At 42.5% G+C, this 18,855-nt stretch overlaps 1 protein-coding gene across 5 annotated transcripts in view; it reads left to right on the top strand.

Annotated features, from left to right (window-relative positions):
* Ephrin (ephrin) overlaps positions 1–18,855 on the top strand; it is a 321,509-nt gene that overhangs the window by 281,490 nt on the left and 21,164 nt on the right. For all 5 annotated transcript variants that reach the window (XM_066286415.1, XM_066286413.1, XM_066286411.1 and 2 more), the window contains 2 exons: positions 16,855–16,988; positions 17,350–17,521. In XM_066286415.1, coding sequence (XP_066142512.1) covers positions 16,945–16,988; positions 17,350–17,521 — 216 coding nt within the window. In that variant the 5' untranslated portion in view covers positions 16,855–16,944. The remainder of the gene's footprint in view (positions 1–16,854; positions 16,989–17,349; positions 17,522–18,855) is intronic.

Here is an 18,855-nt window from a genome sequence, read left to right as displayed (position 1 = left end):
GATCAAATTTTACTCTCGAGTCGAGTCGAGTAACTTCACGAAATTGGGAAAGAGGAGAGATGGGAACGGTATTTGGTCTCAAACGCGTAGATGCTCCGCGGTTGAAATCACGCAACTTCACACGCACGTCACAGGCTTGCGTGTCAGCGGCGATGCCACGTATCTTCGAAATTAATATGTGGCAGGGACGCTGCGGGCTCCTCGCGCCGCCCGTTCAAGAACACTTGGCATTGTGCCGACCGCAACAATAACGACATCGACAATAAATTAACCAAGAGCGCCATTTCAGCTTTCAAAAGATCAAATTTTTAATGCCAAACACATCTTTATCCTTTTCCGAGATATTAAATTTTGTGACGTAAATAAAAGGTTGCCCGATTGGCACCATGTATTAATTAACATAGAGGACATTGACAAATGCCGCGGCACGGCAGCACTTTCGGTCCGTCCAAAACCGTCCAGGAGTCGTTGCGGCCTTGTGAGAACATCGTCCTTCGTTTCGGTAATGTTCTCGGACGTCCAATGACGACGAACGAACGAAATCACGTGGGAACGTACGTTGAAATAAAGATGGCGTCGATTTCGATACTATCTCCAAGCAATACGGACCAAAAGTGAACAAAGACCTTCGGGAGTAAAGGACGCGTTTCGATCATTTTTCTTGAACTATACTGCGCCCAAGTTATTTTCGATCCGCAGGCCCCATACTTAACTTATTTTCGTTGCAGAATTAGCGGGAAATAATTGTTGCTCAATGTTTAACAACAATCGGGCATGCTAGAGAATTCTATTTTTAATAGTGATGTACTTTCCCTGTTTACTGCATTGAATAAAGTAAGAAATGGATCGTGACAAGTTTCGAGGCAAAACTTGTCGTTGCGCAGTTTTATTTGGATTTTGAAGGTGAAAGGGATAAAGTTGCAAACTGTTCAAGTTATCTCAAATCCTGCCAAACGAGAGGTTCAGGCCGAAGAGTTGCTGTGTCCACGTAGAGTAAACGTTATGGGTGAAAATAAATGAACTAACCTGAGCTACCCTTTTTTTTTTTTGGCGGAGAAGAATGCTAACCTGAACTCGCCTGAACACATCTCCTGTAACACTGGAAAGGACAAGGTGCCACTGAAAAAGTAATCTTTATCTCGAATTTATTCCCTCTCCTAGTAAACTTGGTTTAATCTAAAATGCATTACTGTATTAGTAAAACGTTATTTCCGCCTGTCTCCTATTCTAATAGAATATTCTGCTAGTTCAATTAGATCCCTGTTCGGGGCGGTGAAGAAAGTTTCTTAGTGTATTAAAGGAGATATCGATCAATTCCTTATCGTTAGATTACCTGTGAGTATTTGCTCAGGAAACAGTCGTCAAATTAGGTTTTATCTGCTTCCGTAAACAAACAGCTTTTATGATTTTTCCTTTGTTAACCCTAAAATGTGCGCCGTTCATTGGTTCGCGTAATCGCGGTCAAATAGCCACAAAGGAAGTTAAAAAAAAAATCAGTATTTTCAAATAGTTTTCTGATCATAATTGAGGCGCCAGCGTTAGCTGTAATTGGCGAGTTGCGCGCATTTCATCGAAAAGGAAGTTCGTCCAACTTAGCGCATGGAAAAACATTTTGTTTCGCCATTAGATCACTTTAAACGTAGAACTAAACGGTCACTGTTTTCCCAGGGAAACGAGACGCCCTCAGCTAGCTCGGGAGGGCACCCCACGTCGCACCATACCGATTAAAGTTATGCCGCGAAAAAGACAGCCATCACCCTGGATAATTTACATTCCCGGCATTTCATCAAACCTGTATTTCATCTTAAGAAATAAAACAAAAATCGACTTGAGCCTTATACAGAGTATATAGAAACAGGAGGCGTGATTGGCTAACGCTTCACCGCCGCTGCACCGTCCCACGTATGCCCTCGAAAACCGGGTGCGAAAAATGACCCGTTCGGGTTCCGGCCATTGAAAAGCTGAAGCGAAAGGTGTATCAGATTTTTGGGCCCCTATTAAAAACAGTCGAGTGATTCCGGGCAACTGATAAAACATGTGTAAGGACAACCATTGTTCACAGCTGAATGGGTTCTAGTGAAGCAGAGCCCAACCACCGATTCTCAGTCCTTTTTATCCCTCTTGTCGATCTTATTACCAACTAAAGGCTTAATTCTTCTTTAACGAGGAGATTTAATAAAGTGGAACCAAATACCCTATTAGGAGAGTTTTTTGCCTTTTCCATAAATACCCGTACGACCGGGTGAGTATGTGGGACAGTTTGCTGTGCTCACGGTTGGACTAGAAGAAAGAAACCATCACGAAGCAATTCTCTTCGCGCTACTATTAATCACATTAATGTAGAATGGACCAGTGTGTGGTAAGCTAAGTGAGTTAATTTATTCGGATCATAAAAGTTGAGTTTTTTATTCGGGACAATGACAGCTCGGTGCTTTAGGGAAATTATCCAAACGCGCCGGCCAATTCTCAACTTGTACCGATGGTCTTCGTCTTTTTATCTCTTGTCCCGCGCATAAGCGCAAATTTACGAGGGATTTTATATTTCCACCTGTCAATAATAAGTTACAATCATCTCTTTGTAATAAGGCCCGCTTTACAAGTAACATGGTATCGGGATTACCTCACAAGGAATGTGGCTACATAAAACACGGACCGGGCAAAATGGAAAACGAGTCTCGTATTTAGGAGCGACTCCCACGCGCCGACACTCACCAGCGAAGATGGCCTCCATTATTCGATTATTATTGAGGGTTTATGGTATGCAGGGGCGGCCAACAAGGTATTTAAATCCCATTTGATGCACACTAAAATCAACGATTCGGAATATGTTAATTCCCTTATCTCTGGTTTGGTGGATATGACGAGAAAATCACTTGATAAACCAACGAAATGTTGCGATTGCCCACATGGTTGAGGAGAATGCTAGTAAAATAGCACTTTTTTGAGGTTTTTCTTATAGCTAACCGGGTAGGCAGGCAAAGACGTTAGTTTCAGACTCGCAGAAGGGTGTGTTGGTGGCAGAGGTTGAAGGTACTCCCTTGGCCACGCCAATTTTTCATTACCAAAATCACACCTGCTGCTTCCGGCATGACATCGGCGCACCGTTCCTCATCTCCCATTCGCTCTGCCAGCTTTATAAGGTTGCTAGAAACTGAGCCGGTCAAATTCTGCAGCTAATTTTCCGTTCAGGGTTACGCAGAATTTGAGGCAAATATGGAATGGTGCCGAAGTCGACCTTAAAGGAATGGTACGGTGACCCGACCAGAATACTGACAGGAGATACCACCAGTATCCAGTATCCAGATAAACCACTCTGACGAAACCCTAAACCCACAACCTACCAGAACATCAAATCCAGCAATCAAAGATTAAAACTTTAAGCGCGACATTTTGACCTCTAAAGAGGCGGTTGAAAGGTCTTCTTTCGACCGCCCCACAATCTTACTCGTGTCGGCGAAGTCCCTTGAACCTTCCGTCCGTTTTGCTAACTTTATGAGGTTTTGAACCTGAACTAGCGGCAACTCTAAATTCGAAGCTCACGTAGAGGTCCGAGACCAAATTCTGACCGCAGCAGCTAACATTCAGGAGCAGCCAAACGATACGCCGTTAGCCGTTGGTTGATCCATAAAGTGAGAGATGCTGATTCTCTAAAGCCGTGAAACTTTCGCAGAGATAAGAGTTGTAAAAGATGACCAAGCGAAGAAGAGAAAATTAGCAAGTAGGAAGATAAGCGGCCTTATTGGGTAAGACCCGGAGACTTGGCAAGATCGGTGACCAACCAAATTTGGTGGTGATGTGTTAATTGAAAGAATTAAGATTGTCGCGCATTAACGCATGAACAACCAGACTCGATAATTTGAAATTCTCTTGGATTTTACCGCAAACTCCACCTGTCTTCCATTGTGTTCAAACTGATTGAGATCCTCCGAAATGTACGTTTGAAGCGTTCGTGAAGATCGCTCGCACACGTAGATGCTTCGGATCGGAAAATTGAGTGATTTTCTACCTGTTTCGAATTCATCTATTTTGCTCTTCGAATTATCGAATGAATTGAAACCTTCGTTGTTCGCCTATCCTGGACGTATTATCATGTTTGTCATCCAAATTGGTGTGTAACGATGCAGGACGTACTAAAAGTGAACTGAACAGTCAAGACTATGCTCAATCTTGCAAGACCATTAATGCAAAAGCTGGATGTAGAATTTGATTGAACTTCACTCATTAGCGAGAGCACGTCTGTAAAAGTCTCGTAAGCATTTACCTAGTAGAAGGCATTTTCACGATCAGTATCATGGTAATGACGATGTCACTGATGGAACAAAGCAGCGAACTTGACTATTGTTCTTATCTCCAAGCTTAGCTCCTTTCGATTGCTCGACCTCATCACTGGTGATTTGGTCATCTTTCGTTTGCTTCGGAAAAGCCCAGCGCCAAGGAATGTTATCCAAAAATTCACGTAATGGGCCTAAGTTATCAGGGATTTCGTGAAAGCTACCCCAGAATGACGAGACGGAATCGAGGTCTGACATCAGACCTCTTAAACCCATCTAAAGTAGGAAAACTTTGCCATATTGTTTCTTGGGTCTCGCAGGGCTGGAACAAACCTCAGGCCTGTCGAGCGAAACAAAAGTTTCCGTTTTTGTTCCAACAGGTCAACCCATCCCAGCTTTACAACTGACCCATGTCCATTCATGGTAATAACCTCTTCTAAAATGATTAATTGCTACTCGTAGTAATTAAAAAAACTATAATAACAGGACTGAAAGTATTACATTGTCCGCGTACATACATGAAGTAAATGCACGGCGCACCTTTATACACAGCAATTTCTAATGATTATGCTACGTCACCTATTTTTTTCCACCCGTCGTATTGCAATATCATATTCCCTATGAGCATGAGCGCACCTAATAGCTGAGCTCTTACTCATACCGTTGGTTCCCAAGCGATGGAAATGCATAAAAACCGCCCACTCCGCCTTAAGTCTTAAAAGCAGCCGTACTTATCTCTTATGGAACTACTCCCGTACCGGCTTAAGGCTGATGGTGCAACTAGGAAATTCTTTGTTAAACTTATTCAATGCGACATAATACGTCTTATCGCATTTTTAACCGTTTAATTTCTATTATTTATTAATCGCTCAGCTGTGGAATTACAAACGTAAGTGCGCATTTAGGGTTTTGTGGGATTTTAAACGGCTCCCTGCAGAGAGTTAATTCCAACTCCAGCCTTAATTCCTATATACAAGAAGTTATCGCAATTGCCATCTCTAGGTCCGCTGCGTTATTGCTCGGTCTAAATAACAAAACGCACATTAACTTTTTGACACTCGGTATATTTTCTCTCTCGGCCCCTTTGTGATCCTTCCAGACCCCCTGGTGGTGTCAGAAGTAGGCGAGCGGTGCATGTGTGCATGGGTTCGGCTCGAAAATTAACATTAAATCAGTAGCTTTTGTCTAATAAGTTACTTCAATAATTACTCCGGAGGTTTACCCTCATATAAGTGAACTTTCAAAGAACAATGCTTGTATTTATCAGCAGATTACCGCAACGTTCCGGTTAAATTCTCGGCAATAATTAACGCCGGTAATTAGTTAGTACATGGAAGTCCACTCTGAATATCTCGTCAATTTCAGTGCCCTACATTTTCAGTGAAGATCCATTGAAGAAGGCATTAACTATTCTCCATCCATCAGGCTCTCAATGACACGTAAATTAATACGCACGCCTCTGATGAACCGGACCGCGTACCATTAAATTTTTCTCCAGTGTTACACGGCCGGAAGGAAAAAAGATGGACAAAAAGATGTCGTTCATTCAGTCAGTGTACGGGATTTCATTCCGGAGCTCTTCTTTGGACACTGCCCAGATTGATGAGTTCACTTTTTTACGGGAAAAAGGTCTTTACGGTAAATTATGAACTGCATACGTGTAACGAGTTTCTGCTATTTCGAGAGAGTTTCGGACGGACAAATTGGCGTACGGTGCGGTATAAAATTGTCCGGGAGTTTAGCGCTAACGAGCTTTTTTGATGAGATAGAAATAAAGGAGTTCGATGTTAATCTAGGACGCGATTGCCGTAAATTAGGAACAAAGATACGGATAGTTTTTGAAGGCTTTGTAATTTAAACTGGGCAACTGATCTACTGAAGAGCTTATGCGCATTCATAAGAAATGAACTTCACCAAAGGCACGATGCAAAATGAAATCGATTAACGGAATAAATTCAGTATTTGATTGGCAGGCGAGAGGCATCAGATTGATCAGAAACTCATCAGACCTTACTCCGGTTGATTTTTTTCGTATGTGAAATTTTAGTTCGACGAGATTGATTCGGTAACGTCAACTTAAATTGTAAATTTTCATTTTAACGACGACTGGAAGGACATTTTTGAAAATTCCTTCCTCCGCGGTGTTGGGTTGGAAAATTCGAGAACGTGGACCGAGTTCCATTTGGAAAATGTGAGATACGCGGAGACAATTGGAGGACGTACGCACGTCAATGTGAAGCTCACGTTCCTGGTGGTGCAAGTGAATGGTGGAAAACAACAAAGAACGTGTATCGGGACGATTTTCGGAGATGAGTAAGACGATCGCGAAAATTCCTCTTGCGCTCTTACTAACATCGGGGTTATTCGAGCCGATTATGCGAACGATGGGGGCAGTTGAGAACCTTAATGAAAACGACGTCCAGTGCGCGCCAGTTCATCAAGCACTTATTCTACATATAGGGACTAATGAGACACTCACTGTGAGATTGATGCATAGTGGGTTGCCCTCTTCATTTTCTTTCTTCTTATTTTACAAACTCCAAAGCCTCTCGCTTCGGTCGGAGACTGCCCTAATTATACCAAATAAATGAAGCATGTGTTTTCATCTCCGTTCTCATCATTTTCGGTGAGCTTCTCGCTTAGTTCGGACCAGGAATCAATTCTCAGCTCGTTTTACACGGCCTACAATGCATTATAGCCGCGATGAGATTGTCACCAATTACTGTAGAATATAGGGGCCCTAATGGTGTATTGTCTCGTGTCTAAGCTATCTAAAGCCTCGGTTTCGATGAAGAAAGCCTCGTTTCCACCGAATTGAAATATTTACGATAAGGAAGAAGAATATTAGGGCTAATTTGTCCGGTTCAAAGGTAGAACGGTTTGTTTCGGCATGACCCCACTGGCGATTCCGTCTCGCCGGGTGGTGAGGGAAGCAGTGCCAATTTTAACGATTTTCCCCGCGATGCCTTTTCTTTCAAGACGAACTTTCTTTCTTTTGTTTTTTTTTGAGCTGCGGGGAGAAGCTCAATTAAAAAAAAAAAAATGTCGGGGCTTTCGGATGACTCTCTCAGATTTCCAGAAATTCCACTTTCACCACGGAACCGCACAATCCGATCTGATCACATCGCAGTTGCTCGGCGATTCATCAAAATTGTTGAACACTTTTTCAAATTATCGCCAAGGCAAAACGTACCTTTTTTTCTTGGTTCAATTCTGCTCAGATCATTTCGAAGAACACCCTACACCGAGTGAGCAAAAAACGCTTTTCCCGTTACCCAAAATCGAATCAAACGACAGCTCTGTTCTTAAGATCGGGACTAACATTTCCTGGTTCTCCAACTTGTGTACCATAACGGCCTTCGAAAGGCAGTTGCACGTCTGGAATTTAGTTCGATTAACACCTCGCATCAGTGGCTTCCCGTAAAGCTGTTTTCCTCTTCACGGCGTCGATTAACGTGCCAGTCAGAATCCCTCCATTAGAATACCCGCCACTAAACCTCATCGTCTCGATGGCAAACATGCAGTGCCTCCAATCCACAATTCTCAAGAATTTATCCGGAACGTAGCAGTGAGCGCTCTAATAAAACATCGATTTTCGCACTTGTTATTGGACACATCGTTTCGTTTCCTTCGGGCATGCAAAGCGTCGTTTTCTCACCCTCGGCGAGAAAAGGCCACATTCTGTGCTTACCGGCTTAACTGGACCTGCCTCAAAAGAGGAATCCTGAAGGCGAGTTACGTTAGGTAGACAGATACGAGACCTATCACAACGAAAATCAATGACGGCCAAGTTAATACTGCAGAATAGATGAAGAGAGATAGTGTCCGACGTCGCGAACAAAGGGATTAATCAAGACAGCCCGACAGAGGTTGATTTGGACGGACATAGAAGACGTCTAAAGCCAAGATCAAGGCTTGTAGACTATGGAAGAGCGAAGTGTGGAGTAAAAATCGTCTGTCTCGCACGTTATCTTAAGATGACTGAAAACCCTGCGCCGATTCGAAGCAAAAAAACTACCAATAATCCTTCAACTGAGAATGATAATTCTCTGTGTGCTTTCAACAGAAGTAGGTCAGACTTACAATAAAAATACAATCAATCTCCCAAAGAATCCATTATTGGTTTAATTACTCAAAAAACTTCAGAGCTTGCCCTTCAGCCCTCGTGGCTGGATAATTCTTGCGTAAATTACCAGGGAAAAGCATTAGTCCCTCTTAACAGAAACTAAATTATTAACACTCCCCCTTAATAGTTTTTGCAATATAGATCATTCACTCGTACGGCTTGAAAAACCGCCACGGGACCGCCCTCAAAACCGGATCCTAGAGAGTGATTTCCGCTCTGACTCTGAAGTCAGTCGAGTCATTTTTTGCCTGGATTGCCTGGACACGCTCAATTTCTCTTGCGATGCAGTGCAGGAAACCTCTCGAAAAACTTCCATGTTTACAGGGTCATTTGGAGAAAATACATTTGGTTCGGCGTAGTTGCCCGATTTGTCAACTCCCAATGAAATATCGTGCCGCATGTCTGGAGACAAGTGGCGTTTTATTTGATAGGGCTGATTAAATGTACCGGTAAATGGATAAATCCACCACTCTCTGTTCCTTAAAGTGATTTTTCCCGTAAGGCGATATTTCAAGGCCTTCGCCGCAGGGCATTCATGCCTTGATGTCTTAATAACATACCTCGCGTCATAAATAGAGACGCTCCAGACGTATAACTTTTTAGGTCTGTACTGCTCACCTCCGGTGTCCCGCTGATTTTTAATGACGTCCTAAAAGGTCTTGAATGGCACATTTGCTCACATACTCAAATTAAGTATTTGCAGTAAACGAAACGTCTGCCACCATCTTCATTGTGTCCCACGGAATTTATTACCGCCATATTTCTTTCTCTCGGTGATGCCTTTAACGTTTTGTCAAGTGCCGTAATGCCGAGTTACATTACACGTTCAATGAAATATGGCTCTTAAATAGTTTTATATACTTATTCCAGGGGAAAAAAACCATCGAAGTATAAATCTTTGTCAGATTGGCCGAGAAATGAAATAATGCCATCATAAGCGATGCGCCATAGGAATGGCAGTTTTCTTATGCCAACAATTTGTTAAGCATTTTAGTTACTTCCTGTATGAAGCCAAGCTCCACCTATTTTGCGCATATTCGAGGTGAGAATAGATCACCTGACATCCTCTATAAATTGTGTGGTGAATGGATTTGTTTCCATATATAGGTGCCAAGTTTTTGTAGGGGTTCCAATAGAAGAAGCTTAAGATTAATGAAGTTTAGGTTATTGATGCCAACCGGTTGTTGGTCTCCATTGTGTGTCTACAGTGCTTTCTCAATAAACTTATAATGCTATTTTCATGAAAACCATCTTTCAGTCCATTAGATTTGCATTTTCTGGAAGGTCGACAAATCATCGTTGCCAACGAAATGATCATGCAGCACTCAGTTTATTGCGCTCCCCCGTCTCTCTTTGTCAGTGGAGGCCAACACTTTCTCAATCGTCACAGGGTGCTCCAGCAGTGCTCGATTGTGTGTCGCTCGAGACACGTTCTCATGGAAGCTTCGCTCAGTTCTGGCCGGCTCGCCGTCCTCTTCACGTCCCACGGTGAGGAGGTTAACTTGAGGGGCCCTCTTTTGCTGTTCCATGAGTACCGTCGATCGTCGCAGCGCTGTTGCCTCGTTTCGATAATCGCCAGTTTGAATTCGCCCAACAAGAAGACACCGGTGCGACTCTCAAATCAGTGCAATTCACTATTTCCTCGATGTCCGCGGCAGTCGGTAGCAACCACCCTCTAGGGACGTATCTTTTACTTACCGATTTGTCCAAAGTACCGCGTCCCTTGCGACTTCAAAAAGCGAAGGCTTCGAGACACCGGCGCTCGACCTTCATTCAGAGAGAGTTATTTTCCCAAAGTTTGCGGTGTGCCGTAGTTGAGACAATCCCCTGCCCGTAGGTTCACCTTGAGACTTGTTCAAGATACTTCAAGAAGTCAACACAACTTTCCAATTAAAATAAATTTCAACTTATCGGGACGTTCATTACTTTCTTTTTGTTTTCACGGTTCGATAGTTGGTGTGTAGTTATAGAAAAATAACTTTAATTAATAATCCGAGCTAACTTTGGATCGCTGGCGACAATAACCTGTGTAGCTTCTCGTTCACCGACCCGAACGTACCGCTGGAGATCTGTAGTCGCTTCTAATTGAACGAGTCGACTCACGGCACCGGCACCGAGCACCGGTGGCATCAGATAACGTTGCACTTCGGTCTCAGAAAAGTCCCAATCGCTCGCCTCAGTGAGGGGTTTCAAGCTGGTTCCGTCGTCGTCTCAGCTATTCAAATTTTTTCCACGACAAGCCGACGACGACGTCTCTCCCCTCGTCGTTTTTTGGTTCGGCGTCGCCGCCGTCCTTCGACCGTACCTCCGCCGGCTCGGGAATTCTTAAGATCCCGAATGCTCGCGCTAATTATTATCGCAATAGAGTATCAAATTACTTCGGCAAATTCAGCAATAAATTGCGTTTCGGACTCAAACCGGCCATCGCGGCACCGACGGCTTTAGACGCCACTTTCGCCTCGCACCGGAAAAAAAATCGTTAGACAGGCCGCCCTTCTCGCAGCTCAGTTCCCGTTCTCGTAGGCCCTTTAAACGATTCAGCCGGCTTTAATCTACGCACTATACCTTTATTTTACGGTCCTGAGCTTCGTTTAGTTTTTTAAAACTGCCCGCGTATTTGTCACTGTTGAACGCGCCGCGTCGCGTTTGGTGTCTCGCGCGGGGCGGAGAAACACGCGGAAAGGGACCATTTTCATCTAATGCGTGCGTGCGTGTGTGCGTGCGTGTGCGTGTGTGTGCGTGTGTGTGTGTGTGCGTGTGTGTGCGTGTGTGTGCGTGTGTGTGCGTGTGTGTGCGTGTGTGTGTGTGCGTGTGTGTGCGTGTGTGTGCGTGTGTGTGTGTGCGTGTGTGTGCGTGTGTGTGCGTGTGTGTGCGTGTGTGTGCGTGTGTGTTTGTGTGTGTGCGTGTGTGTGCGTGTGTGTGTGTGCGTGTGTGTGCGTGTGTGTGCGTGTGTGTTTGTGTGTGTGTGTGTGTGTGTGTGTACGTGTGTGTATTTCGCATCTGCTCGGTGGGTTAGGCATTTTTGCCGGAGAATCGTGCTTGTACGGTGAGAAAGAATGTCTTCGTTCGAAGATGTGGAGCAAAACGAGCAATGCGTGCATTACGTGGACCGTAGGCGTTCGCCTAAGTGACGCAAGTTACTACGTAATGGCGGGCGAAACATAGCGAACGAGCGTCATTAACACCGGGTTAAAATAATAGATGCAAGAATGACAAAATCCAAAAAAGGCATAAACGGCTTCGGAACATGATGAATGGCCGATTTCTTCGCCGGATAGGTGCCCACTTTCGGTTCTCGTTTTATAAAACGTTCCCCGCGCACCATTCGGCTAAAAATATAGCACGCGAATCGTTCGGAATAAATCATATTTATCCGCTCTTAATTTCCGAAGAGATAAATATTCGGCGTTAAGTGCAGACCTCCGGCTCTCAATTTTAAAGCCTTTAAAAAGCAGAAATGAGAACAAAACAAACGCCGATTAATCTTCGTCAGCGGCTAATGTGTCTTTGTAAATAGTTTTTACATTGGTCCTATTAAGGTAATAGGACGATCATTTTAAAACAGATGAGATTTTTCGGTTTAGTTTTGCTTGCGTTTAATAACGCCGATTAATCATCCAGGGGGGATGGTTTATTTGCCCTCCGGGGGCCTATTCCAAAACGGTCTACCACTGGCGAAATAGAGAATTATTGCACTTTGTTTTTCCAGTTCTCCTGGTTTTGTTTTCGGCGTGCGTTGTCCCACCGCGAGCTCCGGTCAACTAAATCGTCTCTATTTTTGTTAATTCTGCTGGCGTATAACTCTATTTTGATGCCGCGGCTAAACGTGCAGTTTTGACTCTAAATTTATTAAGTTGACACGAAGGAACATTATTCGGTTCCATTGTGTCTATTTTTACTGGCTACAAAGGATCCGTAAATTTTAAATATGTTCGTGCTGAAATTCAAGTCGGAGATGGGCATCTCCACACATCTGAGCTCCCGGTTTAGAGGGAGGCACGTTAATTAGTTGACGTTAACGTCCCGTCTCGTCCGCGGGCAGGAAGTTACCAGCGAGACCATCAAGCTGCGTTATCTACTCTACCCCGATGTAATAATAATAATAATAATAATCGTAATAGTAGCAATAATAATAATAATAATAATGCGGCAGATGGTAGCGAGTTTTTACGGCCGTGCCTGTGTCACCGATGGTAAATGGCGGCGATGGCTGGACCGAAGGCCACGAGGGTTTGCCTTGTGCCCGGACTCAGTCTTCGGTATTAAACTTTGACCCGCAGTCACCAGCGCACTTCGAGCCGTGAAACTTCTTCGATCCAACGTGTCCCGAATTCGTCCCAAACGGCCACAAGCGGCGGTCCAGTGCGCTTGGCCCTATCCCGTCTGCTGAAGGGAACGTGCCAGCGAGAACGTCAAGCCGCGAATTGTCCGCTCTGCTCCAGGGACAATCGCAATAAAAATACAATAATAAACGTCTTTGTTCGCGACGATGTTGATGTGAAAAACACGTCGGACGGCAAAAAACTGTGGTCAGTCCAAACCGTTTAATTCGCATGGGCGCGATGGATATCAAATTATGCGGGAGTATCAATATCAGCTTATTGTTGTAGCAGAGTTTCGTTTTTTGCTTAGGCGGGTAACTCCAAAAGGTCGTATTGTCTCCTCCTAGGAACTGAAAGAATGGCGTTACCGAAAAGTACTCGAGAGGCTTCTTCAAAGTTCAAAAGCCATGGGAACTAGAGTGACAGTTCAGTGTAGCGCTTTCGGCGTATGCAGTGCGCTCGGATGACATCGAAGAGTACTCTAGAGAGTGCAGAAATGAATACATAAAACGAAAGCATTAGTAAAAGATAGATATCTCGCTTCCGTTTACGAGCCTATATTAATAGTTATTTAATGAACAGGTGTATTAATGATGGCGATTAATAGTTAAAACGCTTTAACGCGCGAGCGTGGCGAGGAATGGGAGAAGTCGAGATTATTAATTGTCCCGTAAAGTACGTGGAATTGAAAAAAAAATGCACCAACAATATTGCGAAGAAAAAACAGGAAAATACCGCAATTGTAAACATTTCAGCTTTCGGAATTGAAATGTCGCCGTATTTACTCCTCGCCGGCCCTTCTTTCCAAAATTGAAAATTTCGCAACGTCACAAGACAAGAAGAAAAATTTTAATCTTCCCGCCTAGCTGGTTTGAAGTTTGCCGACCAGATATTCCTCAGGAAGGCTTCTCCCTGCAGACATCCCATTCGACATTGAGTAACACCCATTCCTGCGTCAAACGTCAAAGTGAATAAAGGTATCCTCCTGACCTACAACAACATTCCATATTATTAGACGAGCTTACAATGCAGGCCGTCACGCTCAGCGCTGAGAGCTTATTATATTGTGCGAGCACAGCGCTGTATTTTTTATAGCTACGAACGTCCGTATTTATCACAAATGAATCAAAAATCCCCTAAAATAACATTGTTGGTACTCTATCGCATCGCAACGTCAAATTCGAATTCATGGCGCGTAGTATTTTGACGTTTCATGATTGCTGTCAGGTTGTCACGTCATTACGTTAACCAGTTCTCGGAACCGTTAATGATACGTGACGCATGCGCCTAAATGGTGAATTAGAGTAAACTTTTTGGCGTAAGAGGAGCGTGAATGCTCGCGAACGTTTTTACAATAGTGATTTTAAATTGTTCGGTTAACAAAAGGGCCTAATTAATGAGGCTTTCAAACGTGATGTAGACAGTTTGAAACCTGAAAAATAGAGGGCGATGAATAGACCGCTCAAATAAGCGAAATTTTAATTCATTCGCCGTAAGTGTCAAGTCTGCCAATATGCGACGCTCATTAGAACGGTCCGTCAATGACGTTTTACACACATGCGGATTCACGATAAGGATCTACCGAATCTTGCCATTTGGGGCCCACTAAATACTCAGGCGGCCGTTATGCATAATTTTATTAGCCCCATTCCGGAGGGAGATATATTTGAGGGGGCTTGGGATATTTCGCATCTATTACTAAATGGAGCGTATACTAAGAAACAAATGCTATGGAGCGTGAATAATGAACTCTGGATAACATTTGTTGCGCAGTAGCGATTAACACGTTCTTATAGAGTTGGGGACAAGATACTTTTTCCCCTTACAGGTTTCCAATCTGACAGGCAGCTTTGATAGTCGTCTTCCGCCATAAATGGACTAACTTAAGGATTTCCCCTCATGAAACTGACGAACAGACTATTTGGCGCAAGTGCGCACCGATTCCATAACTATTATTCATGTTATATTATTTGCTTTGGGGCAACCTTGACATTGTTGTACAGTGCGCGACAATAAAATAGCACACAGTGAAACTTATGTCAAAAGTCATTTGTAATGCATTTTATTTAATAATTTTTTGTTAACTTATGTAATACATAACAAAGGCGAATGATTGCTTTACAATTTTTATGGAAATGAGGTATTAATAAATAATACAATCAAAATCGTGAAAAGTTAACGCGACAAAATAATAGCACATTTTGGTTTGATTTATCTCTGCGGTGATTCAGCGAATAGTAATTTGAAGTATTTATGCTTAATCTTTTTTTTATGAGGGATGAAACCCATACGCAATATAAATAAACACAAATACCATTCAATTTTCGAAGTCATGGGGCGAGGTACAAAGTTAAATGAGAGTGAAATCGCTAAGATTCTATGCCTATGGAAAGAAAAATATTCCATATTAAGAATTGCCAAAATTGTGGGTAGAAGCTGCAAAGTAATATATAATTTAATTAAAAATCCCAGTAATTATGGCAAAAAAAAGGTAAGGGCAGACCACCAGCTTTAACAGACCGTGAGAAACGTGCTATTTTGAGAGCAGCATCAAACTCTTTTGCTACGGCCAGAGAAATAGCTGATTCAGTGGGCATAAATACTAATATCAGAAACGTACAATGTATACTTCAACATTCCTCAATCATACAACATCAAAACCTTAAAAAGAAGCCACCCCTATCTTCAAGGCACAAAGAGGCTCGTTTGCAGTTTGCGACAAAACATCTGAAATCTATAAAAAAATTAAAATGTGTTATATTTAGTGATGAAAAAAAATTAAATCTTGATGGACCAGATGGGTGGAATCATCACTATCATGATTTGAGAAAGGAGAAAGTTTATTTAAGTCGTCGGCAAATGGGTGGAGGCAGCCTTATGATTTGGGTTGGTATCGGGTATAGAGGAAAGACTGAATTGAACTTTATTAAAGGACGGTTAAATAGTCGTGAGTACATAAAATTAATTGATACACAACTTAAAAAGTATGCTACACAAATATCAGGAGAAAATATTATTTTCCAACAAGACAGCGCAGCTGTACACACCGCAAAGTGCGTTAAAGAGTATTTTGAAACGAATAATATTACTATTTTGGAATGGCCAGCAAGATCACCCGGTTTGAATATAATCGAAAATTGTTGGGGTAAACTTGCAAGAGCTGTGTACAAAAATGGCAGACAATTTAATAATGCAGAAGATTTAAAAAATTGTATTATTTATGAATGGAATAAGATTCCTCGAAAATATATTAAAAAATTATTCAAATCAATACCAGATCGTCTTATAGAGATGATAAAAAATAAAGGTAGTAGTACAAAGTACTAGCTTAAAAATGTATTAAGTTTTGTTAATTAAATAATTGTAATATTAATTATTTTTGAAGAATGTGCTATTATTTTGTCGCGTTAACTTTTCACGATTTTGATTGTATTAGTTATTAACACCTCTTTTCCATAAAAATTGTAAAGCAATCATTCTCCTTTGTTATGTATTACATAAGTTAACAAAAAATTATTAAATAAAATGCATTACAAATGACTTTTGACATAAATTTCACTGTGTGCTATTTTATTGTCGCGTACTGTATGTAATACGATTAAAACGCCAAGGTGCACATTGGGAAGATAGTTAATTGTTGCATCTCCGGGAGTGTAAAGTAGCATTGGCGATAGCATCTTTACCAGGATCTCGTTAAATACGAAGTGGAAACAGATAGAGTTACCGCGCATTCTTGGCCATCGCTTCTGGACAATAAACCAGAATTATCTTGCTGGCAGAGTTCCCAGGACTTTGAAAAACCTGGCCTAAGGCTTCAGACCTTAATTTCTTTAACCGGCCTTATGTGCAACGGTTCACGCCTGGTTTTTCAGATCTTCGGCAACTTTGCAAGTAAGATTGTGTCCGTAGATGTCGCAAAATCTAAAGCAGGGCACTAGTAATTTTCTCCATTTCAATCGAAATTGTCCTGTTAGAAGAGGCGTCCGCAATTTGCACAAAGCACCTTAAACGCGACGACATTTTTTCACAATTAACCGACCCAAATTTTGAGATAATATGCCCCACGTTATTTACCAGAAAACAATCACCATTGGTTCGTTGAAAACGGAATCTAAAGTGCTTTTCGTCGTTTCAGGCCATCGGTAAGGGCTGGCCGGGCCCGCTGCACGTGAAGCGGCCACCGCCAGGTGGCACTGTGGAATCTGCCCCATCGTCCGAACCCAATATGGGGTTCTGGCCCCAAGGTCTTAGTTTCGCCAGCGTCCTCAGGTAAGCAATCCATTTGAACATTTCACTTAAAAATACGAATTGTGCATGTCTCTAAACGAAGTTTTCGAACGTTCGGTGGAGAGTTATGGAAAATTCTGCAAGTTATACTGCATAAATACGGCTAATTTAGACCGAAACTGTTCGTTTTGAACAGTAAAATGTACAGGGGCGTTAAATGGAAGGAGGCAAAGCTGTCTACGAATTCAGGTGTTTGTTTATGTTAATTCTGGGAACTTGTTCCTACTCTTTAGAGCCAAAGTTCTGAGCGCACCTCGACATTTAACTTGCCCCCAGATCCCTAGACACGCCCAAATAGGTCAATACTTAGTTGTGGTCATTAAAACGTTTTACTTTATTCTAGGACGATGGTCATAGTAGCCGGCCTCCATGCCATCGTTTCAGCAACGGCAGCGCCCTCCAGTGCACACTTCTACACGATACATTGGAACTCATCGAATCCCATTTTCAGGATCGACAACACTGATAATATTATAGATGTAAATAGGGAAAATTTAAAATTTGAATACGATCAGGTAAGTGCGTCGTTCTTGGACGTTCCGCGATACCGTTCCGTAATAAAATAGGGGTTTGCTCTTCTCTTGGTTCTAGATGTCCTATGCAACACTTTTGTCCATTTTTGCGACGTCAAAATGTCATAATTTACGAGCTCGCTCGCCCTTTCTGATTTTATATTAAAATTGACAGTTGATTGCTGTGCTAGAGGAAGGAAGCAGGTTGTTCATAATGCATGTGGATTCCGGCTGGTGGACGCAAGTTGGCAGTAGAGATAGCTAATCATTTTAATGCATTATACATATTTAATGGCTGCCACCAACGATGAAAACGGTTCCCTATACAATGGGATATAATTTCGTTTTTAATCTCCTCTTTCCGTCGTCAATTTCTTCCTTTTCTACTCATCCAGTTGGAGATTCAGATGTCAGTTCAATTGTTCTTTCAATTTAATCACTATTTATAGGCTTTTTTAACGGTTCATGCAACAGTAAATACGAAAATGATAGCCGGATAGGAGATACTTTTTTTCCACGTGGAGCGTTTTGAATCTTAATTAGAAATCACCGTGATACGTACGCGAGGGAACTAATACGGGAACAAATTGGAAAAGGTACGGAGTAAAAACCTGAAATGTATCTGTAGCGTGGAAGAATTAGATAGTTCGTACTTTCTTCGACTAAATTGCGAATTGCTGAAATGAGCTTTCTACATTCAAAATTGTTACACGTAATTTTAAAGCCTTAAGGTGAGCAGATCTTTTGGACATAAATTTATTCTTTTCAGCAATTAATCGCCTCAGTCGGCTTTGTTTCTGCCCTTTGCGTAATTTCGTTCGACGAACACCCCAAAACTCCGAAATTCAAACAGAAAACTAGTCAAATCGAAAGACATGCCGGTTGCCTCGAGACTGCTGCTCGGTGCATCCGAACACCGTCAAAACATCTTAAATTAGCCTCGGTAACTGGGGATGGTACCTGGGGACGGCACTTCCTCTGCAGTACTGCGTTCCGCTAATATTCTCCTCACTTTAATGCAGGTCATGCTATATAATCAGCACGCTAAATAACTCCTCAACATCGGACATTGCAAAGCCACCTTCTTTCTAAATTAATTCTTATGTAAAGTCGATCTCCATACTTGGCGTATCACTACCTTAACCCTTCAGCACATGCCTTTATTTCGATGCTTTATTAATGGCGAGCGCCTGTGTCCGTCAAAGAGACTTAAGCAGTAGTGACGTTGCGCCTAAACGTCTCTACCGCGGCAACGATAAATTACGACTTTGGGGCCACGAGGGAGCCTTTACTTTTTATTGCGGTAACTAGAAGAAACACACCGAGATCTGCAAAAA

Source organism: Euwallacea fornicatus, chromosome 10 (genome assembly GCF_040115645.1).
Source record: "Euwallacea fornicatus isolate EFF26 chromosome 10, ASM4011564v1, whole genome shotgun sequence".
Classification (NCBI taxonomy): Eukaryota; Metazoa; Arthropoda; class Insecta; order Coleoptera; family Curculionidae; genus Euwallacea; species Euwallacea fornicatus.
This window is presented reverse-complemented; position numbering and strand designations above follow the sequence as displayed.